At 46.3% G+C, this 27,182-nt stretch overlaps 1 protein-coding gene across 3 annotated transcripts in view; it reads right to left on the bottom strand.

Annotated features, from left to right (window-relative positions):
• The window catches only part of LOC146208635 (uncharacterized), a 93,269-nt gene that overhangs the window by 26,365 nt on the left and 39,722 nt on the right, over positions 1 to 27,182 (bottom strand). For all 3 annotated transcript variants that reach the window (XM_084595573.1, XM_084595570.1, XM_084595577.1), the window contains exons 9-15: positions 26,655 to 26,817; positions 23,037 to 25,040; positions 18,972 to 19,513; positions 13,837 to 17,833; positions 12,957 to 13,160; positions 5,533 to 5,705; positions 1,092 to 1,439 (exon numbers count right to left, since the gene is read on the bottom strand). In XM_084595573.1, coding sequence (XP_084451699.1) covers positions 1,092 to 1,439; positions 5,533 to 5,705; positions 12,957 to 13,160; positions 13,837 to 17,833; positions 18,972 to 19,513; positions 23,037 to 25,040; positions 26,655 to 26,817 — 7,431 coding nt within the window. The remainder of the gene's footprint in view (positions 1 to 1,091; positions 1,440 to 5,532; positions 5,706 to 12,956; positions 13,161 to 13,836; positions 17,834 to 18,971; positions 19,514 to 23,036; positions 25,041 to 26,654; positions 26,818 to 27,182) is intronic.

Raw genomic sequence — 27,182 nt, 5'->3', positions numbered from 1 at the left:
CCCGAATCTGAGAACACTTCCTGGACGCGGTGCTAGATGCAAGTAGGCGCGAGCGTGGCTCATGATGGCCGGCAGCTCGTGTACTGCTGTCCCGCGTCAGAGCTGGAAGCAGACTACTGGTTTTAGAACAGACAGATGACCACGTGGCTTCTGCCACTGCCGGGATGAATGTGAGCCGCTTTACTCCTCACGGCATGTGGAACTCTCCAATCAAGCGTGTTGGCGCAAGAAAAGGAGTGAACCAGCACAGACACATGAAGAATCGTGGCACCATGCAACACCTGGTGAGGGGTTGAGAAAGTCGCAAAGGACCGGCGTGCATATGATTTATGGGGCAACCGCGAAATGTAATGCAAATAGATGCTTTAAATAAATCTTTCATGGCTCGCATTGTAAGTGGATGAACACTTTTTCTTTTCGCTTTTGCTATCCCAAAATTACACCTCGTATTATACGAGACTCCACATTATTATGCGGGTTTTTACTGTACCGCTCTGCAGGTCTAGTTGCTGCTGGTGGAATTAACAGCTGTGCATCCCTGCTCGCAGTGCATACTACACTGTGTTATGCCTCAGACAGTGCATAATGCTCAAGGGCATCTGTGTCAGCAGCAATTCCATCGTACTGCAGCAGATTATTCCGCTGAAATGCTGTGTATGTATTGGGCATTTTCTTAAGGAGTATTGCATCTGCGCATCTTTCGTTACATGCACGTCAGGCAAGCAAAGATGGAAGCCCAGAGACAAAAAGTGCCTTACCATCTCTCAAAGAAGGCCTCTTTTTTTCCCCCAGAGGATTTTAAAAAAACTGAGAACCCCCGGGTCCGTATTTTGAGTTTGCATCGTTATCGAAAGTGTCGCTATCTCCCCAACCTCGAGTCATCTGATTGGTGGAAATGCTGGAACCAGAAGCGGTGGTGACAACCGGTACCGGTGCTTCCATTAATCAGGTAACTCGAGGTCGGAGACACGTGAACGCTTTTGACAACGATGCCAGTTTGAAATATGGACCCTGCTAAACCAAATTAGAACATTTCACACCTTTTAGACAAAAGCTCACAATGGTAAAGCAAAGCAGGAGACTGTCCTCACCTCATCTGCGAAAACAGTGATCGCTTGGGTCCCCCTGTTGCTGCTGGCCTAGAAGTGGCAGACGCCACGCTCTCTCCAGTAGGCTTCGAGGCAGATGATGGCTTTGACAGTGTCCTTTTGAACAGCTTGGCAGCAGGGGTGCCTGACGCAGATGATTTTTCCCCTCTGGATGCTGACACCGTCACGTAAAATTCAGCCTTATGTGGGCTCTGTGCATTGACGCTGAGCTGCGTCACTACAGGTGTGGGTTGCAGCTCAGGCGCAAGCCTGGAAGGTGTCGCTGGTGTGGCACCTCCACTAGCGCCTTCCTGTTCATCCTTGCTGCCTGTTGCAGTGCCAAACGCCTCCCTGCATTTCAGATTGGAACCAAAGGCAGTCAAGGACATGGCAGTGGCAGATCAGTCTGCTGACGCTAGCGCAACGGATCCACTTTTTTCACGAAAAATCGACATCAGTTTGCGCAGAGGGTTCAATGTGCAGAAAAAAGCCGACATTTTGTTTTTTAAACAAGTCATCCATCCTTCCACCCATCAATCACCAAAGAAAGCACATGGTCAGCCGTATCATGATGCCAGCTTTTACCATCATTCGTTTCAAAAAGCATTTGCTGCTATCCCATTCCGATAATTTTGTGCCAGCGGACGGCACCCACCTCAATAGCTGCGCGACAGTGAACATACTGAAAAAGAGCCAAGCAAGTCACCGCCGGCACTCTTGTCAAGGCTGCTGGCACTCTGAAAAGTGCCAGCAGAAAAAGAAACAAACATTTCACATTACACAATTTTTTTTTAATTACCAACAAATCGGTGGCTTCGTTCCAAGAAGTTATATACTGGGAAAATGCTTAAAAGCATTCTTCTACACAGTGAACACAATTACCAAATGCCTTTGAATCCATTTTCTGGTCCTTTTAATGTGGGATTCACACGAGGGGGAACTGGAGGTGAGCAGCTTTTTTCACGGCCAGCACAAAAGCTTCCCCAATTGGAAGGGGATGAGCAGCCTCTCCTTTGTGCGCCTGCCAACTTCCCTGGTCACGCTTTGCGAGAATCGCTTGGCAGGCAGTCAGTTACATACTCCGGTGTTATGTATGGGGATTCATAATCGCCTGCCCCATTATAAAGGGCCGCGTGTAATTAACACGTGTCATTACGCGTGGCGGTAGGGAGGACCACGAGAGAGAGAGAGAGAGAGAGAAAACTTTATTGTAGGGAGTAATCTTAGTGGAAGAGCCAAGTGGCCGTTAGCTGGTGGCTTGCGGCGACTTCTTCAGCGCGGTTTACGGTGCCCAATTGTATATCGGGGCTCGCGTTATGCAGCACTTCCTCCAGGATTCAAATGAGGAAGCTTCTATGAGAGCCTTGGGAGGCGGGTCCTCTGAGCAATCCCACAGGATATGATTAAGGTCGGCTTTCTTTCCGCACTTAGTGCATGATGAGCTTATGCTGTCCGGAAATATGTGTGAGTAAACCGCAGGGTTAGGGAAGGAGTTCATTTGTAGTTTCCTCCAAACAATTCCTTGTTGTCTCGTTGGTGATTTGTGTGGTGGTGGGTATACTCTCCTAGGGGGTTGTGTAAGGTGCAAGTGTTGTGTAAGGTCACTGTATGTGAGCAATCCTTCCATTTCAAGTTCCTCGGCATTAGGTCTCACCGCTCGGCCAACAAAACCTCGAGCGTGTTGGTGAGCAGCCTCATTGCCTTGGGTCCCTGAGTGGGCAGGTGTCTATACGAGTTCTATCTCTGTCGAGTCTGATATCCGCGAGGATGTTTCTGGCAATATTTTATATTCTGCCACGCGAGAAGTTACGTATGGCAGATTTTGAATCAGTGACAATTATGTCCGCATCTGTTATAGCGATGGCTAAAGCGATTGCGGCTTCTTCCGCCTGGTCCGAGTAGCGGACTTTGACTGAAGCAGCTGATATGCCCATATTGTAGTCCGAGGCGTCGGTATACACCACCCCATCGTGACTTCAGTACTTTCTGTTTAGGGCCCTAGCTCTAGCTTTCCTCCTGCCTTCACGGAAGGAGTTAAGTTAAGTTAAATTGGTTCACAGGAAGGGAAAGGCGCAGTAACTGTCACACTTGCTCTGTGGACACCCGAACCGCGCCGTAGGGGAAGGGAGGAGGGTGAGAATTAAAGTGGAAAGAGAGAAAGAGGAGCCGTAGTGGAGGGCTACGGAGTAATTTCGACCACCTGGGGATCTTTAACGTGCGCTGACATCGCACAGCACACGACGCCTCTTCGTTTCGCCTCCATCGAAACGCAGCCGCCGAGGTCGGGTTCGAACCCGGGAACTCCGGCACAGTAGTCGGGCGTCTTACCACTGCGCCACCGCATGTTTTTGGGCAAAGGTTTGGAGATAATTTTGTCGCATACTCCTCTTGGTAGTGGTCCTGGGTGGTTGGCTAGTGGTTCAGCATTAATTCCCATGCGGTTGAGCATTTGTCTGCCTGCTTTAGAGTTTGTTAGTCTTTGTAACTGTGCTGTCTTATGTGCTGTGATCAGCTCCTCTACAGTGTGTATCCCAAGTGAGAGAAGTTTTTTGGTTGAAGTGTTTCTGGGTATACCTAGCCCAGCCTTGTAGCTGCTTCTAATGCGTGTCTAATTTCTCCTTGCCAGATTGAATGAGGCGGAGATAAGGGACTGAGTATGTGAATCGACTGAGTACAAAGGCATGGATAAGACTACAAATGTCAGCTTCTTTCATTCCTTTTTTTCTTGCCGTTACTCTGTGTATCAGTCTATTGATTTGTTGCACAGTCATTTCCAGCCTGTAGATAGTAACCATAGTAACACTGCTCTTCCTATTGCTCTGGGTGTAGAGCCCGAGTACTCTAACAGTATCGAATGTAGGTATGGGTAGTCCGTGCAGGCAGACTTTTATCTCTACTTTGTCTTGCGTTTTCCTTCCGACTGCTAGGCGCCGAGGTAGTACGTAAATGGCCAATTGCGGCCCAAATTTCCGCTTCCACGATCTCTCTGTCTAAGTCTTCATTAGGAAATCCCTTTGTACTCGTAGGTGACACTGGGGTTGCTACCGGTATTGAGATATCTGCTTCGGAGTTCGCTTAGCAGATCTGCATCTGCACCTGGGTATTTGTGTATGATTTGATTCATGTGAGATCTACTTGCTGTTTTAGTGAGTGTGGGATCAAAGAAGTGTCTAAGAAGAAGCCAGGCTCGTTTGTTCCCAAGTTGACCGTTCAGCCCATTGCAGATCTGTTCCCATTGTTTTTTGCCTAGTTCCTGTGCGTCGGATTCGATCTGTCATTCAATTGATGCTAACTTGGACCTTAATTTCTTGTTACACCTCTGTTTCCTCCATCTGTTTAGAATGCTTCTGTGTGTCTCCCAGAGATGCAAGTTTAGAATCAGCGAGGGACTGTTCCTCTGGTGTTTCTATATCCTGGGTGGCAATATAGTAGTGTCTTCTTTGAGTTCTTCGAGTTCGCGAGGAGAGGGCCCACTGGCCGCCCTCTCAACCTCCCCCTTCTCTCCTCCCGGCCTGCTTGGGAAACCTCCTCTAACCGAGCCGAGGTGAGAAGCGCGTCTGTCGCAACTCTCTCGGCGTCTTTCGGCGGTTGAGCATGCACGCGCACGGTACAGAATTTTCCGTCGGGGAGGCCGCCGCCTTCGCCCTCTGCTCCCTGTTCAGCGCGCACTTACCGCCGCGGGCCGTGAGCATGAAGCCGCGCAGGTGAGCAGACTACCTCTCACTCCATGCGTGTGCTTCCCCCTTAGGTGGTTTGATTTCACACCCGTATGCGGCGTTCGCTCGCTACACGGCGGTTGTTCTTGAGTGTATTTTTCTTGCCGTTACTCGAGCATTATAAACGCTTCGACTACGCAACTCGGTGTTTGTCCCCTTTGGCTCGAACCCGCTGCAGTAGCGACTTCTCGCACCGCGGGTTGGGGGTCACAGCTCTGTCTGTTAGGGCTGCACGTCGGGGCTAGAAGGTGACTGTAGTGTCTACCCCCACCCGTGGAGCATTCTTGCGAGAATAACCCCCATATACGCTACTGGTGCCATCACTGGGACAGTGGTTTGTTTGAGACTTTGCCGTTGCTAGGGGCAATGTGAACATCTGACACAGCTTAGCTGCAAGAAGCATTCTGCGGGATGCGTATATTTGCACAACATGCCGTACAGTTTTTTTCACAAGAGCACAATACACTTAATGTTCGGGAGATTTACATATCTACGGCAACACTTCCAAATTGAGAGGGGAATAATGAGCACAAAAACTCAACCACCACCACAACCAAAAACCACCCGAAATAAAACGGATCACTGAATAGCAACTTGGAGTGAAATACAGGTGCAAGCTATACTTCAGCCAAATCACAAAACAGGTGAAACAACCAGTAGTCTGGTTCACTAGGTCAGGGAAAGAAATAAAAAATCTACTCGAACTCAAACCAATCCTGCATCCTTACAGCTCTGAGATCCGCTTCCTGTAATTACGCATTCGGGACCGCAGCCAGTTGACCGACTCCTTGCTCTTTTCTAACTCTGCTTTCAGGGAAGAAACTTTCTTCCAGGCCTCGATGCAGCTCTCCTGCTTGTCTGTCAGCTCCCGGCGCAGGTCTTCAACTGCCGTCTCCAGCTCCTGCAAGTAGCCAAACCACCAGCAACTTTTTAACACTTAACAACCTGCAGGTTTTGAAAAGTTAATAAAACTCCTAATTTCATGCACGTGGTCTCACTCGTCAGTATAACCCTAAAGGAAAAAAATCGGGGGACACTTCAGTTTATGAAGCGATGACGTTAAGGGCTCTTACCTGCAGCTCTCCACGCAGATAGATCCTCGTTTGCATACATGCAGTTTGCAGCTCACTTAATTACTGGTGCCTTAATTTATGCCCCTAATATCTCTCATATTTTCATTAGCATACAATTGCGAGCTACTTCATCAAGGGAAGGCCATCATGCATAGATAAAAAGCCCTGCTCTAACCAATACATATGAATGTGCCTGAGTGGCCTAAGGGTAGCATGCCTTACTTGGGCTGCATGGGTCTCGGTGGGTTCAATTCCCATCTTACTCTCCCATCCATTTCAAAAAAAGAAGAAATAGTTGGCAGCTCCTGCCATGTCGTGTGGCCTCATGACAGAACACAACCCATTGGCCAATCAATGTACAACAGATTCACCTGCCAGCTGCCACCTGCCAGAGCCGTACCCATAAGGTTTGGACACCGACAACTCTAGATTTCCTGCAGAGTGACACTTTAACGCTATCGTGTTAAAAGATCTAGATAGGTACAGCTTGTCTGCAATTGCAATCATGCCAGCAATTGCATTTACAGAAAGTTTGTTTTGGTTTGCAGGGTTTAACATCCCACAGCGACTCAGGCTATGAGAGACCCAATAGTGGAGGGCTTCGGATATTTTGACCACCTGGGGTTCTTTAATGTGCACCAAGTGTCGCTCACTACAAATGCACGTCGCCAGATCTTAACGTCACAAGCAGAGCACGTTCAGAAAACACACTTTGCGGGCCGAGCGTGTACCCTCGCCAGCGACAGCGGTTTTTAAGGAGCAAAATGTAGTGTGTAAGAAAAAAAAAAGGTAAAAAGCCTTACTTTAGTTGTTAGTAAGCTTTCATACGAAATTAGTTCTTTTTAGCAAGCAGGATTTACATTATAGCAAGATTAAATGCTGCCTCCGCACACGCCACCATGTTGTTTACTGTCAAACACTGGATAGATTAAGAGCTCATCTTAGCCCGCTTCTACTTTGAACACTTTTACAACGAATAATATTTTCAATTATAATACATAAAAGGTCTGGAAAATATAAAAATATCGGTCTTTGAAGTTATTGCTTTGCTACTGATTTTTTCAGAATTTGCGCTCAGAGCCTGTCACCATCATTTTGTATGATAAGCACATTCAGTTTTCCCGTTTAGCCGCTGCATAGCCTGAGTGTCACTTAAAGTGTCACTCCCCTAAAAGGGACAAGGCACTGAAACTTTAGCATCAAATTTTTTATCAGCGCAATGAAGAGATTGCTGTCTAAAATGTTCATTTCCACAGCGGTTTTGGTAGAGACGCTGTAGAAAATTTTTACCGAGAATTTTTCGACGAGTGCATGCACCAGTTTTTATGTAGTCCAATTCTGGAAACCGTGAGCAGCGACCGCGATGATGGCTGGTGGTCGTCAGAAAAGAAGCACCGAAAATAAATATAAATTTCCCTCGCCAGACAGTAATTAGACATTTTTTAACATGTAGCATCCTTTTCAGTTTCCACACTCAAGACTGTTACGGCAAAATAATGTACGCCTTGTCAATAAAAGTCTTAATAAACACTATCATCACTTCATCCACAGAATTCAAAACACTGTGGTGCCATCTAGTGGCAAAAGCTGACAGCATGCCTCTCATGATGCGAGGGTGGTTTTTATTTAAGGACCCACTGGAGAGAGCACTAAATATAATAAATTATGACAAGCACCCAAAAAAGTAAAAAGAGCAGTGCACTTGCAAAAATCAGCGACATTTTGCTGAGATGCAGTCACATGGGGTACAATGTGCTTTCTCCGCAAGGTAGCGCTTCAGTTGTTTTTATGCGATTTTCAATGGCAAGTTAAAATTGTAAAGCTTCTTTTCTTTGATATTGCAAAGCTCGACCTGTACTATATGAGGCAAGGTCTTTTCATTTCCACCATAACATCGACATATTTTGGCCAGTGTTCTGTCCCTTTAAGTGGACTTAACTCGCACGCTTGATAGGGGTACGACTTCCTATTTTACATGTTAATTGCAGACATTACCTATTCCAGGTAAACATTACTTAAAAGAACTGCAAAATAATTCATATATAAAACATGGCAACCAAATAGTACCATCAATCCCATATATGCTGATTCAAAGAAGACTGCAATATAATTCAATATATTGATAAATCAATGTTAAGAAACTGTGAAAGATAAGTTTATCGGTAACAAAGGCCTGTGAATATTGTGTACCCGCAATTGCGGCTCTGCTCTCTTCCTGAAGTGACATGCTGCCTGCCATCACATTGTCAGCATTTTGTTCCCTGGACGTCGCTAGGCCTGACCTCACACTGAGGCCGCTGTAGACAGCGTTTTGCGATAAGATATCACCGATCATACGAAGCCTAACCGTGTTATCGATACACTATAAAGGAATAATATCTGAACCGAAAAATAGGGTACAGTTGGTTTTTGCATCACCTTCAGCAGAAAAGCAGGTCACATGATAGCCACAGCAAACCTTTCAGTCAGCAAGGCTGGTTCCACCGCAAGACAGCAGTGTCACATTGATAATAAGCATGCTGGACCGCAAGCCACCCTTGATCACACCGCACATTCTCCTGGTCATGTGGTTTTACAAATGTAGTGCTGCTGCACAAGGATTCGCAACCAATATGACTCCATGCCCAAAGAGTGATTACAGGAATACCAATAAGAGAAAAGCCATTTGATATATTGATGTTTATAATAAATAACTGGTTCACAGGAAAGGAAAGGCACAGTGTCTATCACACTTGTTCTGTGGACACCTGAACTGCGCCTTAAGGGAAGGGAGGAAGGTGGGAGTGAAAGCCCAAAGGAAAAAAAAAGGGGGTGTCATAGTGGAGGGCTCCGAAGTAATTCTGAACCAGACTCTCATAAACGCAAACACTGCCATATCTTTGCATAGAATTTTCAAGAAAATGCCCTATCTGATACAGTTGAACCCTACTACAACGAATGCCGCTTCAATGAAATTTTCGCTTCGCACAAGTATTTTCTATTCCCCGCCAGCTTGCCATAGAAACAAATAAAACAAATTTTTCGCCACAATGAAACATTTTGGTGGCACACTTTCGCTTCAAAGAAAAATTCTTGCTAAGAGAAGCTGTATTTAAAAATGCTTTTAGCAATAAAGATATTGCCGCCAATCTATGCACTTCCATACATCCACACAGCTTTTATTCACTAAAACTATAACTTGAATCTATATAGAGCCCTGCTGACCGACCCATTTAAACACACATTAAGACCGTCATTGCTTGGTGGCAATAACAATTGGGCTGGCTGACTGCTTTGGGGCATGGCGCAGGTGTAAGCTGCCATTTTCCTCAAAGCTATAGCCAGAATCAATCAGTATCTTGTAGCACCACCATCTAGATGCGAGGGACGCATATGGTGTGATCCGATGTTCTGTCGGTGCCCATGAAAACCCCACTGTGATGCAATTCCTGATTGAATATATACGAATTGCACCACAAGGCTCAAGGCAAAAAATAAATAAAGGAGAGGCAACTCACCTACATATTTATGAATAGATATGTTTTTCAACTGTGCTGTCATATTTGATAACGTTTTGAGGCTGATTTGGCCACAATGAAATTTTCCCTTTAACAAAATTTTTCACGCGCCCTGTCACTTTCGTTATAGCAAGGTTCAAGTGTATAAGCAGTAATTCAATATATCTAAGATCGACTATAGTAATATCCTTAAACCTTAAATATATACAAAAAACTAATACCCCGCTCACACAGAGAATTCTGGATTTTGGACTTTGGAAAGGTCTTTACTGCAAAGGAGGTTTTGTGCTGTAAACGAGCAAAACCAAAAAGGAGTAGCGCAGCACAGCTACACGGCAAGTGCAAAGAAGATAGATGACGATGATTCAGGTAACCTCCGTGACCAGCAAAATCACATTAGAATATAAAACAAGTTCAACTAATGCATGGCAATACGAAATGCAGTAGAACCTCGTTGATATGTTCCCGATTCATACGATTTCCCGTTTCCAGGGGTGCATCAGCTCAAATAAGACTTATAGCAATTTTTGGAGCAGTAAAATCCATATTTGGAGCAGCTCACAGAAAAAAACTGCACATTGCAGCATGAATTCAAATTTTTGAGCCGTTAAACAGGAAATAATTCTTACTTTCGACATAAAGCATAGAGAGATGCGAATATCAGACCTGCTGGATATGATCCAAACAAAATCTAGCAAAGGCCACCTATCACTGGTGCTATGTGTACCTATTCTTGTAGTAAATAAGCGTTCTGTACTGCAAGGCATGCTAAAAAAAAAAAAAAAAATGAGCCATAAAATTGAAGAGGCTGCTTTTTACAACTTCGGGGACCAAATAAATATGGAAAAAGCTACAGAATATACTTTTATTATTATTCTTTTGCATCTAGTGCGGTTTGACAATCTTAATCACGGAATCTTATGTTGCTTGCAAGGCTCATAAAACAATGTTTTACTGTCTGCGAAATACACACCGTGTGTCGTGCGAGGGCAGCTCCAGAAGAGCTTAATTTGAAGCTGTGACTGCGATCAACCTGTGTCCAGAAGCGAGCGCAGTACGAAAACAAAACATTGATTAAAAATCAAACGCAGAAAACAAGATAAAAAGAAAACAAGAAAGACAAATGCCGAAACCAGATAAGAAACCCAAGCAAAGAAAAGTGACCAGCGATTGCGTTTTCGGCCCGTGATTCCTACTTCCTATGGGCTGGCGATGGCTCAGTGGTTTTGACTGGATATTTTGATTAAGGGGAAGTGGGTGATTACTCAGGATATTAGGTTATGTATTTCGTGCACAAAGCTGACTTTATTATATTGATGTTCCAGCATCCGCAAATGTTAATTCTGGCAGTCTTGGGTTCCACTGCGGCATTATGGAATAATAGCTAAGGCTGCTGCAAGTTTCCCCGAACTGCTGATGCCCGAAATAAATTTCGGATGTACCACCTCCAGTTATATTACCACAAACACAGCCATAACACCTCCTACACTATCTGACGATGGGAAAGTGAGTCTATCGACGAGACAACATAGAAACATTCTCGCTGTACATGAATGGCCCAACAAGATATCAAAAACTTCCATTAGCCGCATAAGAAACTAGAGAAACATCCAATAAAAGCATGCAGCGCTTGAAACACAGTACTGAAGTACTGCTCCAAAATCTCAAGTACCACCACGGCCCTTTTTGCAGTGCGAAACAGTAGCAGTGGTGCCTCATCTCAAACGGCTTCCTTGCATTATGGGGAAGCTTCACTGCACGAACAGTGACTCGTGCGGTGAAGCATCTTCAAACCGCAACAGTTTAGTGAACTTGAAAACGGAGGAAGGTAGGTGAAGTAGGTGTTAGAACACCATGATGCCATCTCAAAATAAAACTAAAAGGCCAGTGATGCATGCTGCAGTTCCTGAAACATTGTGACTGGCTGCAGATGTCTCTGAGTGTGGCAAACTTCTGTGGATAGTCAGAGCATTTTGGTGCAGCATAACACAAATTCAACAAATTTCACGCTTATGGCGCAGTTTGGCACAGAAATATGCAGCTGTATCAAAATGGCGCAATTGGCGCAGCCATTGCACCTCTGCGTTTCATATGTTCAAAATCGCGGGCAGTAAAACACCTCCCATAGAGTTACCTAACTTTCCTTCTGGTTAATATGTTCCCAGATAACACGATTTTCTGGTTACTATGTTTGAAATTTTGACAAACTGTGATACGTTTTGCAATCAGCCGGACATATGTTAACAAGCGCTCGCGACGTGGCGGCGGTCACCCGCCACAGTTGCTTCCCTGCAGTGCTAGGCGCAATGGGGCGAAGCATCAAAAAAAAGGCAACCAGGCAGCATACAAGGTGCCTGTTCCCGCGGACACGTGACTTCATGAGGAGAAACGTGGCGGCTTCTTTTGCAGTGCCTTAGGGGCATAGGGATAAACCATTTAGGCTTCATGGCGCTATTTAGGTTTCATTTACTCTTCCATGGTTTTACCTGGTTTCATCTTCTGTCTACGTTTCGGAAGTGCGCAGCCTCTAGCGATCACTGCGCCAGTATTGGCGCCATTTAGGCTTTATCCGCTCCTCCTCTTACCTGATTTCATCACCTGACCCAACTTTGAACGTACACAGCCTCTAACCACGATTCCCCATCGCGGAGGCATTTCTTTGGCCCTGTGCTAGGCGCCAGGCCGCCTAGACGCAGTGGCGCATAGTTCGAACTCTCCATAGTAGTACCGACGCGGGTTAGAATTAGCAGGCTCTCTTATACACCGACCTCTATGGAGCTCGACCGGACCCAGTAGTGTAGTTCGAAATATTCGAAAGTTTGAATTATCGAGAGTCAAATTAACGAGCTTTCACTGTAAGACCGGAAAGCAATATATCATTCATAACAATCTGTGCCAGGATCCCCCATGTGAATGCCATTCAACTAAGTAACTAGAGCTACTCTATAGCTCACCCTATTTCCTGGCTATGCAAGTGCACAATAAGCAGTTTATTTAGGAGGCAGACTGATCCCAGGCACACCATTCGTTCATTCACTCTCCAACTTCACAAAGAAGTGGTGAATGTAAGGCGGAGAATGAGCTTCCTTTTTACAAAACAAATCCAAGTATGGTGCTGTGCATGGTGGTGCCAGTCTGTAGAAGAATGTGATGGCATGCCAATAGGGGAAAATAGATGTCTACACTGCTCCTTGACATGCGAAAATTCTTTTTGTGTTGACAATGCTGCACAGAGATTCACTGATTCACTTCCAAGAAAAAAAAGCAGGCACCATGCAAACCGAGCAATAAACAAATGCCACCTCTACGTAAAATTCTCTATGTATGTATGTGACGAGCAAGAGCTACTAAGAAGGCACAGATTCACAACAAAAAAAAAGTACAGTGCAGAAAACATGATTAAGAACTGCCCGTGCGTCCGTGCATGTATAAATCCTTTCTCCATCCAGTTTTGTATGCTGTTATTCCTACAATCATGAGTAGCGTGTAGTTTGGCCAAGAAAAATCCTTCCCTCCTTAATTCATCACCCCCCTCCCCACCTCCCCAAGCACTGAACAGCTGAAATTTTCAGATAACACTACCTGCACGTGCTTGGCACTGTCGCTCAACTGTTGAAGCTCTGCCTCGGCCTGTGCGAGCTTATTACGAAGCTTCTCTGCTTCGCTGTCCAGCACACGCCACTCCCGCTCCTGGCGCTTTATGGTAGCCCTGGCGGTGGCCGCCTTGCACTCGAGCTCTTTGTACGCTTTATCCGATGACGCAAGCTGTGACTGCAATGATGCAACCTGCATGAAACATGCCAGCCGAGTTGTCAAAATGCTACAACACCAGGAGCTCTCAATCTGTTTAGCTTCGGCAAGCGCAACAGCTGCCAAATGGTGCCAAAGAACTCCGGGTGCATGGGTGTCAGCAGGGGGGTGCAAAAGGGCAGTTTCCTATAGGGCAGTGGTCGTACAATAAAAAAAATACTGCAAAAAAATTGGGAGTCTCCCAGGCAAATCAATAGGGTTGGCAGGTATGAAAATAGGCAGTGGGTTCACTTTATGACAATGTAAGCTGCCCCTCGGAGCACCTGAAAAACCCTAAAAAAGCATAAAGGCTAATTCCTGTTCACACCGTGCTCAAAACCTTCAACAAGTAACTTTGTTTAGTAACAAACGGGATGACAATAATGAAATTCGACAGAGAAAATAAAAGTGACAGCTGCGGCTGAAAGCAGTCATGGACTGAGTGTTGCAAGGAGCACCTCAAAGTAAATAAGCCTGTTCTCAAGACAAACTGAGCACTGTTTGCAGTAAAAAAAGCTGCACTTGTGCACATTCCCTCATCCTTCAGAGAAACGTATAGGTAATGCAATGATAAACTGGATGTCTTATCACAAGTACCCAATTAAGGTATGCAGGTTACCTAGATGAAGCAACATGAGCAAAAATACAATAACATTTTTTAAGCAAACCTTACCGATGCTTGCAGTTCCTCTCTGATTTTCTCGGAAGCTTGCAGCTTGGAATCCAACTGTTGCTTGGATTCTAAGAGCTCTTCACTCCTCTTCATACTTTCCTGGAGCTTTTCTTTCGTTGCCTCGATTTCATTCTGTAATGACGACTGGACGCGAGACGCTTTTTCAACGTCAATAGCGTAAGCATTGTCCAGCTCTACAATCTGGCCCTGGGCAGCGCTCAGGTCATGGCGGATGCGCTCATTTTCAGCATCCCTTTCCTGTAGTAACCTCTCGAGATTCTGAATTTCGTCTTTAGCATGCTCTTGCCTTTCTTGAGCTGCTACTACCTGGGTTGTCAGTTCTTCCACGTTGCGTTCGAGAGACTCCTTCAGGCCCTCAAGTTTCTCAGCCTCTTCCTGGGTGCTCGAAAGAAGGCTTTCTGTATGTTTCAGTTGATTTTCATACTCAATTGAGACTACTTGGGATTCGGAAAGTTGACGACTAACCATGTGAAAATCTTTCTGTAAGCATTCTATTTCTAACGTCTTCTTTTCCAATAAGAGTTTCAGAGTTTGTGCCTCACCTTCTGCCTGGGTGCAGCCTTCTCTCGCACTGTGCAATTCTTGCGTTACTGCAGACACCTTCCCTTCCAGGGCCAACTTTGCAGCTGACAGCCTGCCAACTTCATCACGTGACAAGCTCAGCTGACTACCACACTCTTGCTGCACCTGGAATGAACGTGCCAACTCGGCCTTTACCTGCTCGAGCTCACGCGTGATTGCACCAAGCTCACTCTGCATGCTCTCCAAGTCCGAAGTCTTCTCCTCCAGAAGCAGCTTCAATGACTGCGCTTCATTTCTTTCGCGAGCACAGTTTTCGTGGGCTGCATCTAAGTTTTGCACCAACTCCGACACCTTGCTCTCCAAAGCTGATTTTGAGGCCAACAGATTCCCAATTTCATCCTGAGCAGCCTTCAGCTCCTGCTGTTGCTCTTGCTGTTCTGTGGCCAAACGCATCAACTCAGCTCTAGCCTCTTCAAGTTGAACACTTGATCTGTTGAGTTCCCTTTGAAGCTGCTCTACTTCTGATGTCTTCTTCTCTAGCAAAAGCCTTGCACTTTGGGCCTCACCTTCGGCTTGACATCGCCCTTCATTTGCAACATCTACCTTCTGCAGCAATGCGGACACTTCACCTTCAAGCACAGACTTTGAAGCTGACAGCGTCTCAATCTCGCCGTGCGCTTGTGCCAGCTGCTGCTCATGCTCGTGCTGTTCTGTAACCAAGTGTGCCAACTCTGCTTTCAACTGGTCAAGATGCTGGCAGGCATCCTCAAATTCACTACGGAGACGCTCACTGAGCTCACTCTTTTGGTTCAGAAGAGACTTGAGCGATTCATTCTCCTCCTCCGTGGACTGCAGCTTTTTAGCTGTCTCTTCCTTTTCCTCTGTCATCAGTTGAACAGTATGCTCGAGGGAACGGTGCAGCGCAGCTTGTCTATCGGCTTCTTTTTGTGCAAGTTGAAGGCGTCGCTCATAGTTGGCAACTTCTGCGGCAAGCCTGGTGCCATCGGCCGCGAGAGCAGCTGCCTTCTCCTCTTTGGCTGCAAGCTGGTCTCTCAATGCCTGCAGAGCACCGCTAGACTCCTCTGCTGAAGCTTGCAGGCACTCAAGCTCACGTGTCAGCTGCTCCAGCTCCCGTGCCTGTTGCTGATTGCGGTCCTTTAGCGTGTCGACATGTCCTTTCAGCTCAGCCTCTGAGGCCTCGACACACTGCAGTTTGGCACGAGCGTCAGACAAGGCTTCGAGCTCCTTTTGAGTGCCCTCGTACTCCAACTTCAAGTCAGCCAAATCACCTTCCAGTGCAGAGATATGCTGCCGGGCTACTTCGAGTTCACTTTCCTTACCCTTCAGAGAGACAATCTCTTCTTCAAGAGCAGCCAGCTGTTGCTCTCTCTCGGTAAGCTGTAGCTGCACCTGTCTCACTGAAGACTGGACTGCCGCCAGTGATTCCATGTGCGCCTCTCTCACGCTCTTCTCTTCTTCTAGGGAAACAACTCGGGCTCTAAGCTCTTCCATTTCGTCAAGCTTTATCACAAGTCTCTCCACATCCGCCTGCAGGAGTCTCTTTTCCTCGAGAAGGGAATCTTTGTTGATCAATTCTTCTTCTTGTTCTTCAGCCTGCCGCATTAATTGGCGCTTGTCATCTTCAAGCCTCTCCCGCTCGGCTTGAATCTGGGAGAACCTCTCACGGAGCTCGGTGAGTTCTGATAAAGCCGCATTTCTCTCTTCCGCTAGCTGCTGAAGCTGGCCGCTGAATTCTTGCTGTCGCCGACTCAAAGCATCCCTCAAGGCTGCCAAGTCCACTTCAGCATCACCAACTGTAGAGAGCTCGGTGAAAGACACGTCCATTGTGAGGCACATTTTACGTATTTCGGCAACTTGGGCTTCTTGCACTGCTCTGGTACTTTTCAACTCTTCCTTAAGGGCTTCACAACATTTTTCGAGAGCACTGTTAGATGAACGTAGATGTTCGACATTTAACCCCAATGCAGCAAGCTGTCTACTTCCATCCTCCAGTTTGTCTTCTGTTTCTTTTTTGCTCTTCACTGCTTCAGACAGTTCTCTCAAAAGCCCATCAACCTGTGCAGACAGCTGCCACCTCTCACTTTCCAACACTGCCTTGGCATCCATAATATCAGCGAGAAACTGGCTCTTCTTAGCCGAAGCCTTTTCAGCAGCCTCCTTCACCTCCATAAGCTCCTTCTGAGTTCTCTGCAGTTCTTCTTCTGCTTTGGCACACTGATCTTGAAAAGCTGCTGCACTCTCTTCATACTTCTGCTTCTCAGCAACCGTGGACTGAAGGGCATCTTCAACTTCCTCTAGCGCACTGGTTAGTTGCTTAATTACCTGCTCATTTTCTTCGAGTTTCTGTGACAAGCTTTGTACTTCAGCTTCTGCGGCCTCATTCATTTGCTGCTGCATGGACGACAGCTCCAGCTGCAACTGACAGCTCTTCTGCTCTTGCTCTTCCAGAGCTTGCCGCAGTGCCTGGGCAGTGGACTGCTCATCTAAAAGTCTCTGCTGAAGGACTCTGTTCTCCTTTTCGTGTTCATCTCGTTGCTGAAGAGCAGACTGCACAAGCTGTTGAAAAAAAGCAAATTCCCTCTCCATGAAAGGCTTGTCCTGTTTGACCTCAAGCTCCGTGGAAGTCGGATCTTCGTACAGAATACGCATAATCCGTGCGGAGGTTTCTTTCGCTTGCCTGAAGAATTCTCTGAAGAGTGAAGTCCACATCTCAATGTAGTCTAATAGCTTTCCGCATGCTTCACCTTGCTTATTCTCGCCTTCACTGCTAACTTCGCCCTGCACCTCCTCCTTGCAGCTAAGCTTGGAAAGTTCCCCCAAGAAGACATTTAGCTTTGCATCAAAAGCAACGAATATTTCCCTCAAAGCTTCATTCTGCTTTGCCTTAAATTCTGACTGGGAAGCAGACTCAGATTGGCTGCTCTGTGCATTTAAAGAGCTTGGTTCTTCATCGAAGGAGGCAAAAGCATCATCATCTTCTTCTTCTTCTTCCTCCTCCTCCTCCTCCTCCTCTTGTGGAAGCGCAGGAGAGAAAAATACAGTAGCAGCAGCTTCAACGGTGCCATCACACTGCACGCGCAACTCTGACATCACGTTAACAGTGTGCTGAGGTTCCTGCTCTCTCTGTTCAGGCAGCCTTCCTTTAAGGACTCCAACTGACTGCTGCAGGGCAACATACTCTTCCTCAACACGTCGGGCATAGTGCGACAGGAGTGGAGTGCTGAGCAATGCATGAGGCGGCGCTGAAGTCTGGTTCAGCAGGCCGTGCAGTGACTGACGCAGCGCTGTCAGCAATCTGCACACGTGAGCCATCTTATCAACCAAGTCATCTTCACTCCCATTACTGTCACTAGATGACAAGGTCAGCTCACATGTAGACATGTTTGTCGTGTCGGTGCAGCCAGCAGTTGCCTCTGTCTGGCAACGAGACAAGCTGAAAAGAAGAGAAATAACAGTTAAAATTGTTCCTTTTTCTATTCTGTTCAAATTCTTGCAATCCCACAGTAGACAGCGTTAATGGGGGGAGGGTAGGATGTTATTTGGAAAAAAAAAAAAAGAGTGCCAGTTGCCTCAACATGCTGCGAGGAGAGATGTTTGAGAATCACCTCCGTGGAGCTTTTTAGGTTACAGTCAAACCTCGACATAATGAACCTCACATTAATGAAATTTGCTAAGTAATGCATTTCTATCATTTTTCATACTGTGAAGCAGTGAAGACCATGCTTTTTTTTCTTTACCGGAATTTAACACATCAATTTTATGCACCACTTCTGATATAGCAAAGTCCTTGCATATCGCATGCACGTACGAGGAGCCTTCTCAAGAAATGATGAAATGAAATGTTGCTGGCGGGCTCCAATCTGTATAGTCGAACAAAGGTGAAATGCAGTCCTTCAACAAGAAACTTTGGAGTGAAGTGTACCCACCTCCTGTTTCCCATCGCTATTCAACTCTATAGTATCAGTGTTCACAATACTGTGCAACAAAAATGAATGGAACCTCATAAGGCTGGGCAACAAATCCTAGTGGAACTGCACGGGCAAATGCTTTTGCCTTACCCTCCTCCCCTCTCTTCACTACTGCCATATTTTCATCCTCCACTGTGCTCTGTGTTCACTCTGCTAGTTATGAGGCCAAGGCCAATGCTCAACAAATGCACAGGTGCTTAAGAGCTGCGCTCAAAAATGGCTGATGACTACTTGCAGAGAGCCTCAAACGCTATGGCAACCAGAGCTGGGTAACCTCATGAGGTTTCCTGTCTCTATTCAACTCTATAGTATCAGTGTTCGCAATACTGTGCAACAAAAAGGACTGGAACCTCATAAGGCTGCACATCTCATGTGGCAACAAATCCCAGTGGAACTGCATGGGCAAATGAGCTCTGCAGACAAAACCTAGTTAAACAAATAAAACGTTTCACCTAGTGTATCTAAACACAACTGGTTTCGAGCGAGTGTAGAGAGATGCACCCTAGAGAACTCTCAGTCCAAAGTGCTCAGCAAGTTAAAGTGGAAAGTTAAGTAGGAAAACTTGTGCCAAACAGCTTCAAAAGACAAACGTGTGCAACTCACTCCTCAGGCAGTGTCTCATCCAACACAATGCTGTCTTTCGATGCAAAGACTGTCGCGGAAGTGTTGTCCAGGCCAAGCTCCTGTTCCCGGGTCGCTGTTATATTCTGCAACTGCATCAGCGCCATGTATAGATTGTCTCTCTCCTGATTGCGCTCGACAAGTTCATGCCTCAGTTCTTCCGCATCTTCTCGAAAACTTTCGAAGGCCGCCAGCCTCTCTGTCCATGCTGCAGTAGCCTCTGCCTTTGCATTCTTTATCCGAGACATTTCCTCAGTTAAGGTTGCAACGGTAGCTTCCCCGTCCTCTAGCCGCCCTTCGAGTTGCAACTGCCTCTCCTGGGCTTCTCTCAACGTGTCGCCTGCGGCACGAAGAGCTTCAGAGAGCGAAGCAGTCTCCTCTTTTTGAGCGTCCAGTGCTGCCGCTGTATTAGTGGCAAGCTGTTCAAGTTCGTGAATGCGGGCCTCTTTTTCTGTCCCGGCCACGAGCGCCTGCTCCAAGTAGCTCTGTGCTGATGCCAGCTGCAGCAGGCCTTCGTCCCGTTCCTGGTCAAAAGAGGAACAGAGACCAAGGTGATGCCACTGCAAAATGTAAACGCTACAAGTTTCAGGACCATACATAATAATGGGGCAGCTTTTCAAGGCAGTGAAATGTTAAGAAAAACATCACCTACACAACAATGTAATTCTAAGTACTAATGTGAAATACTGCTGACTGAGTAATTTTAATTGGAAGGTGAGTAAAAATTGGTTTGAATTAATGCTTCATGATGTCTGCTACATGAGCTTAGCATGTGGCTGAGACAGACACACCCGTACTTCAAAGAGCACTCCCATGCACTCGCATGTTCACCCGAAGAGTGGATCACAGCGTATGTGGTGACGGCTCTCAAGGCGAGGCATGGTAGTGCCAGATATCAGAAAACAAGCAATTCTTGTTAGCTAGCCACGGTTAACTATTAAGGCTAGACACCTGTTTATAACCAGAGAATTAAAGCTGGCTGCCAGCAAGAGGAATGTCAGTTAAAACCTTGAAACTGTGATTGCGATCGTCGATTTAACTAGTCAAGATTGTTCCATCTCTTACATCATTTAAAAGCTCTGCAGCTCTGCAGCACACCCAAGAGCACCGATCGGTACACATTCCTCAAAGGCGCACCTGTCATGTGATCAAAGCCACCAGGGTCAAACAGAGAAGAAAATTGTAATTTGTACCCTTTGATGCCCCGAAGTGACACAAGGGCTATGAGAGAAGGCTCTAGATTTAGATCACCTGGGGTTTTCCAATGTATGCTGACCCTGCAGAGCACAAAAGTGCTTTCAGCAATTTATCTCCACTGAAATGCAGCCACCGCACTCAAGACGGCATCCAGAGTAGTCCGGTTCAGTAGCCAAAACCTCTAACTTCTGAGCCACCTTGGTGGGTGGGACAGCCAAGGCTATGCGACACATGCACCGCCACTTGAGGTATACTACAGTCAAATCTCATTACTATACGAACACGACATTAACCAATTTTTCAAATGTACGAATATTCCGAAAATTCCCGCCAGATTGGCAACATTTTCAACGTAAAGATGTTTCAAACTACAAATTTTAATATGATGTAGAATAACGTGCAGTTTATCTTCTTTATAATCCAGGAACATCAGTAGTATTACATATTTGACTAACTGCGCCGCAGCTTGTGCGCGAAACAGACGCCACCATTTCTTTAGAATGCCCCTAGGGAAATACTAGCTATGACAGTAGTACTAGTACTATTTTGCCCGGTTATAACGAAGTCGACGAGAACCGAAAATGACTTCGCTATATCCACTATTTCGCTATATCTAAACTCTAAAAAACATAACAGTTGCCGACCGAAAATTCAGACCCTTGACCTTTAGGAATGCTTAATTATTTGGACTTCTTCGCGGCGACATGTTCGACAGAACTAACGTACATGAGAACCTGAAATAAATACTGCAAAATCATGAGTGCGTCCGCGGCCCTAATCACAGTGCGACACAGTAGCAGTGATGCGTCTTCACAGGTGGCCCCACAGAGTTTTGAGGATGCTTCAGCACATGAACTGTGAGGACTCTGGGGTGAAGCGCCGTCAAAACATGACGATTCAGGCAAATTCGCCATGGCAGGTTCGCTTTCACATCTGTACTTCGTCTAGGCCTGCGCATTCGCTCGCCACATGTCAAAGGCAATACAGTCATTGAACGCCAGTTGCTGCCCACCGTCTGTGTAAACACTGCGCGGGGAGGCAGTCAAGCATCAGAATGTGCACAAGACTGCTGACCCCTTTCCTCCCCTATGTGTCAAGCGGAACCAAGTTTATGCAAAGTGATTTTCTCCCTAAAATTTAATTTTTCGGACGTTTTCGCGGTCCCTAGAGAGTATGAGAAATTTGTCGTCAACTGTAGGCAAGTTGATTTATCGCGCTGGAACAAGTGGTCCAGTGTTCCTTGAGCACGTTTCCAGAGTGCCGACTTCAGGATCGTGGCCTCCAGGTCCAAATACGGAGCCAAATTTCTCTCCGAACTCTAGAGGAACATCCCTAGAGCGTCAGCCTCTGCAGTGGCCATCAGCTAGCGAAACATGACATAGTCCGAGAAATGAAGAATCAACGGGGGCAGCAAGCCAAGCTAGGCAGTGAAGCAACCTTTCGTTTCGCGGGAGTGCACATGACGCCACGCACGCGTCTGTCAGCTGGGTTTCGCTCTTATTTCAGCGCCGAAATTTGTCTTAAAAGGCATAAAAATGCTCCTACTGATAGGTTATTTTTTCATCTGCTACAAAATCCTCTATATCCGACGAAGACGCTGAGAATAGCTGGCCTTTCAGCAACCAATCCTGCCTCATACGTCACTTGGACGCAGGGACCTCATCATCGCTCACTTCTGGACTTCATAAAATCAGCCAACCTTTTTCCATTCATTTAATCATTTATTCATCCTTCATCTCATAACCTACTGATGCCCTGAGGCAATAAATATCGACTAAAAAAAAAAAAAAAAAAACGCTTTTATTTACTTCGTTAAATCCATACCCAAATTGTATTGAAAATGCAAAACTGGGAGTGGGAAGTTGAAATCCCTTCGTTATAACTGATATTCTGCTACAAGTGGCTTCGCTATGATCGCACTGAACTCTACTAACATGAGTAGTGCCAACTGCTAACACCACTACAAAGCTGTGGTTTAATGTGCTGTTAGAACAACGTATCAAGCTTAGCCACCTTTTCCTCTTTTCTGCGTTGGGTATTAATGTCCAGTCAGTCGTCATTTGTGCCATTCACAAGTGCAGGCAAGCATTATTTTTGTTGTTGTCGTGTTGTAGGGCCCATGAACAAAGTTTACACCTTCATCGCTCAGTGCAATGACGCACCCGATGATGTACTGCGCAAAGTGGAAGGCTCCAAGGCATTCCTAACTTGTCATATGTGCAGCATACGCCAGAAGAAGAATAACTTCAAATAAAGCAGCTATGAAGTTATTGCAACATTTTCGCTTCAGAGTTTTCTTGCCTGCTCGTTTGTCTTTTGCTAAGGTATTCCTAGGCTTGACCACTCACTTATAACCACAAGTTTTTCATAACAGCAACATTTCAAAATAAGAAAATTTCCGTGGTCCCGTGTAAATTGTTATATCAAGATTTGGCTGCAGTGGCTGCTTGAGTGTATAGGGACCCCAGTGCACATAGAGCTGGACTCTGAAAACTGGGGTCCCTGGGCTGCTTTTATGGGTACCAAGAGAAACCCCAACAGGCCTCTCACTCCACGCGGGAGCAACCGTTTCTAGTACCTAGTACCTAGCGACCTGGGGAGCGACTACCTAGGAAGTACCTAGGGAGCAACCTGACCTAGTACCTAGCTTAATAAAATCCATTTTAGCAGTTAGAAGAGTGCAGCGCAGTTAGAAAGCAATTAGATGAGCAGCTAGAGAAGCACCCAAAAATGTGAATAGAATATTAACGCCCTTCCGAACGCACAGTCACCAAGTGCACTTTAACAAGTATTACTTCCACATGCAGTAAATCCCCGAAACAAGCACTGCAAGGGGTAGGAAACACCTACCACATTTCGTTCCACCAAATCATGCTCCAGGGCCTCTCGTTCAGCACGCTCCTCATCCCGCTGGCAAGACAAGACTTGGATGCTACTCAGCAGTTCTTGCTCTCTTGACGCTGCCTCCTCAGACTTTCGCCTAAGGGCATCACACTCTTGTTCAAACTCTGAGCACTTATTCGAGGTAGCAGCAACCTGCTCACGTAAAGTCTCTAACTCCTTCAGCTTTTCACAGTGGTCGTCTATTACCCTCTTAAGCTCTTCAACCTCGGCATTTTTCAGACAAAGTTCTCCCTGAACTTCCTCCTGCAAAGCTTGAGCTTGAGCATCATGGGCCGAAAGTTGGCTACCCAGTGCGGTGCACTCCTCTTGCAATTCTTCGATCCTCCTCTTGCTTGCAGCCACTTCGTCTTCTAGGGCCACCTGTGCAAATCTCAGCACTTTGTTCTCCTCAACCAGTGCCTCGTTCGAAGCATGCTGCTCGGTAAGCTTTGTTCTCATGGCCTCGAGCTTGTTAACAACTTCGCGGTGCAGCTCTGCCTGCTCGTTCAGCTCTTGCTTCAGGTTGCTTATGTCACTCACAGCCAGTGACAATTTCTCTTCGTGCTCTTGCTTCTCCTTACTCATCTCTTCAGAAAGATGAGATTCCTTCTCTTTGGCACTCACAAGTCTACCCTGCAAGCCCTCTACTATTGCTTCCTTCTCTTGAACAAGGCTGCGAAGGGTGAGGATGTCGGTGTCCTTTGACTGCACAATCTCAAGGCACTTCTCATGTTCATGCCGCAAAGCTACATACTTTTCCTCCATGCTTGCAAGCTCACACTCCAAGGCACTCTTGGAAGATTCCATCTCAAGAATGCTAAGGCTCTGCTGCTCCAGCAACCTGGAGAGCTCCTTTTCTGCGGATATATCTTGCTTCAGGGCCGTGATTTCGGCTTCTTTCTCCTCAGTCAGCTTCCGCTGCTCTGCCTCGGCCTGCTGGAGGTTCTGCACTTTTTGGACGGCATCGTCCAGTTCCTTCTGCACCCCTTCAAGAAGAACCTCTCGTTCCTTGAGGGCTAATTCTTGCCCCTTCACTGCTTCATCGCTCTTAAGAAGCCGGTCTCTAACCGAACCAAGCTCGGTCTCTACTTTCTCGGCATCTCTCTGCAGTCTTTCAGCCTTACTCTCAAAATCTTTCAAGGCTATTTCCTTTGCAGAGAGGCTCTCCAGAAGCCTCATCTTCTCATTTTCCCTTTCAGACAGCAAGCCTTCAAGTTCTCGAAGACGTGTTTCACTCTTAGCAAGCTGTGCTTTACATTCTTGAAGTGCACTCTCCAGGACAGGCACCTTTTCGAACTGAGCAACGTGACCTGCCAGTTCATCTTGAAGTTCTTGTTTTTGTCGCTCACTACATTCCAAAGCAGCCTTCATCCTTTCTACATGCTGCGCAGCTTCCTCGCAATCTTTTTGCAGTTTCTCTGCTCTCGAGATAAGGCCTTTGCCGTCAGCAATTTCTTTTTCAAGAAGAGCAACCCGCGCTTTTTCGTCTGCCAGCTGGGCTGATAAAGCCACAACTTCACTTGAAAGCTCCTTCACAGTCTCTTCAAGGGCCTGTTTTGATTTTACGAGCGTAGACATCTCCAATTCTTTTTCGCGCAGTGCCCTGGCAAGGGCGTGGCTCTCCTCTGCCGCTTTCTGCAGGTCTTGAACACTGCGCTCCAGAGCCGACACTTTCTCAACTGCTTCCCTCTCGCGTCGTTCACAGTCTTCTAGTTTGGACTCGAGCTTCTGAATGTTACCGCGGCCGTCAGCAGCACTTTTCTGTGACCTGTCAAGTTCTGCTCGCAGCCGCTCTGCAACTCCATTGCCCTGGCTGATTCCCTGCTGCAGTTCATCAATTTTCTCCTTGGCCTTCTGAAGCTGAGACTCGAGATCTTGGCAGCGAGCAGATTCACGTTTCAGCTCAGAGGAGCTCTGGGAACACTCCTTCTCCAGGGCCTGCTTCTGGTTTTCCAAGGCAAGCAGCTGATTCTGCATCAAGAAAAACACTCACTGAATGCTCAAAGCAAGGCGCAAAAAAATCACAGAAGTGACAATGTGACACTGCAAAGCAGCTGTGTGACATTCAATTCAGTTGATATCAGTCAACTGCCTAATGAACCTGTAGCGATTGTAACCTAGGTTGTTAGTGCAATAAAGAGCAATAAATGTCCTGTGCGGTACTTTTGAACAGAATCCAGAATGTAGCCGATGCAATGACTGCCAAGTACAGAGCTTGTTGCAGGAAGCTTTGTCTGGCAATTACTTTGCTCCAGACGAATTCAACACTCTTCACTTCAGTGTTGGTCAGCTTTCTACCGTTCGCTAGTGCGCACTGCGAAATAACACTTCATGAAAAAGTGAAAAGCCACTCCCGAAGGTACCAAACACTCACAACCAGCCAGGGCTGGCACATGAAAGAGCCAGCTACAGCCTCCCCTTCACCTCTTTTAGAGGGGTAGAGAATAGAGAACACAAGAGACTGCTTATCGAACAATGAGATTGGAAATACTTTTCATATACTCCAAAAATATTTGTTAAGGCGAAAGCCTTTAAGCACTCATACTCGCGGTGACCATTCGTCCATTACATCCAAAGCTAGAAGAAGAAGGAGAAGTTGTGGGAGGCGATAGCTGGCAGCTGACATGGACGAGCACTACCTGGATGTAGGGCTTCCAGACATTACGTTTGGCACGAACTACAAACTCGGGCCTCTCCTTTCATATGGGAGTATGATATCACAATCAGCCTGCCATAACCCTTGCATTCACGTTATACGTAGGCCACGCAGGCACGTTCATACGGCTCAGTTAAAGCAGGGCTTTATACGTTGGCTGGTAGCTTACGCTATGGCGTCATCACGAGGGTGGGAGTGAAAACAGAGTGAAAGAGGTGCCGTAGTGGAGGGCTTCGGACCACCGCGCGATAGAGGCTTTCACCTCATCGCAGTTCAGTGATCCAGAGTGACCCCTAGAATTCTTTTTTCTTATAACCGAACCTGGATACTTCCAATTACTGGATGCATTGAACACACAGATTATCCCATTAAAAATCTTATGTAAAAGAACATAAGATGTTACGCCGTATATCGAACTCCAAATTTGATGGCAATTCAACATGTCCAACTAGGCGTTGCGCTCCTCCGTCTGAGGCCTCTAACGGCACTTTTCAATCGCATTCCGCACGATTACAGTCGTGAGGCCTTCGGCACTAACTGACAAGATAGGATGTAGAGTGAGGCCTATAGAAGAACATTAGCGCTGCGAAACCCTGTGACAATGTGAATGTGGCCTCCAATCCCTTGCACCTATTTTAAAAGTCATACAGCTGCCATATGGAGAAGCCAACCCAACAAAACATTAGTGGTGGCACTCGCCTGTTACAAACCATTGCCAAAGCATTTGCAGAAACCAACTGTACCTTAATTTTAAAGAGTAGCTATTCTAGTGTGCTGGAAACAGAATTAGGCAAAATGAACTCTGGGTAGTTGTGCACAGCTAGCCAAGGGGGGTAGTGGGGATCTATACAAAACCAAGCATATTCTTGCGAGGAAAGCTCGCGTGAGAGGCTTTTTTTTTTTTTTAACTGTTGCGACACTGCACTGACCTTGGTGTTGGCCAGTACATTCTGCAGCTGTGCCAGGTCCTGTGAGCGCTGCTCCAAATCCTGCGCTGATTTCCGGAGTTCGGCTTCAAGCCGGCGACCTTCTCTGTCGGCACTGTCACCCGCTGCTTCCAGCTCGCGAATCTTGACTTCCATGTTGGCATTTCTGCAAGCAAACCAAACAGTGCACGTTGAATGTATCTTTGGCCAGTTTCACATTGCCACGACGCAGAGGGACTTAAACACAGCGGCTGCCAAGAAGTTAAAATTTTCAATAAAAACGACAGTATCACAAAAGCTCAAGATTGACTGCCAAATTCCGTCACAAAATGTCAAGTTCACTGAACAAAACCTGTGGCTGGCAGGTTAGATAATTTTAAATATTTAGACATACAGTGAAGTATTCTACACTCAGTTCATTCCAATACTTAAATTTTAACGTTTTCATTTCAAATGAATAGTTCTTTTTGGACCCTCTCTTTGTTGGTTTTAAACAAGGCAGCACAGCATACGCACAACTAAAAGCAACAG

Source organism: Amblyomma maculatum, chromosome 1 (genome assembly GCF_055883805.1).
Source record: "Amblyomma maculatum isolate TAMU_Amacu chromosome 1, ASM5588380v1, whole genome shotgun sequence".
NCBI classification, from domain to species: domain Eukaryota; kingdom Metazoa; phylum Arthropoda; class Arachnida; order Ixodida; family Ixodidae; genus Amblyomma; species Amblyomma maculatum.
The sequence above is the reverse complement of the archived record's forward strand: the minus strand, read 5'-3'. Positions and strand labels throughout refer to the sequence as shown.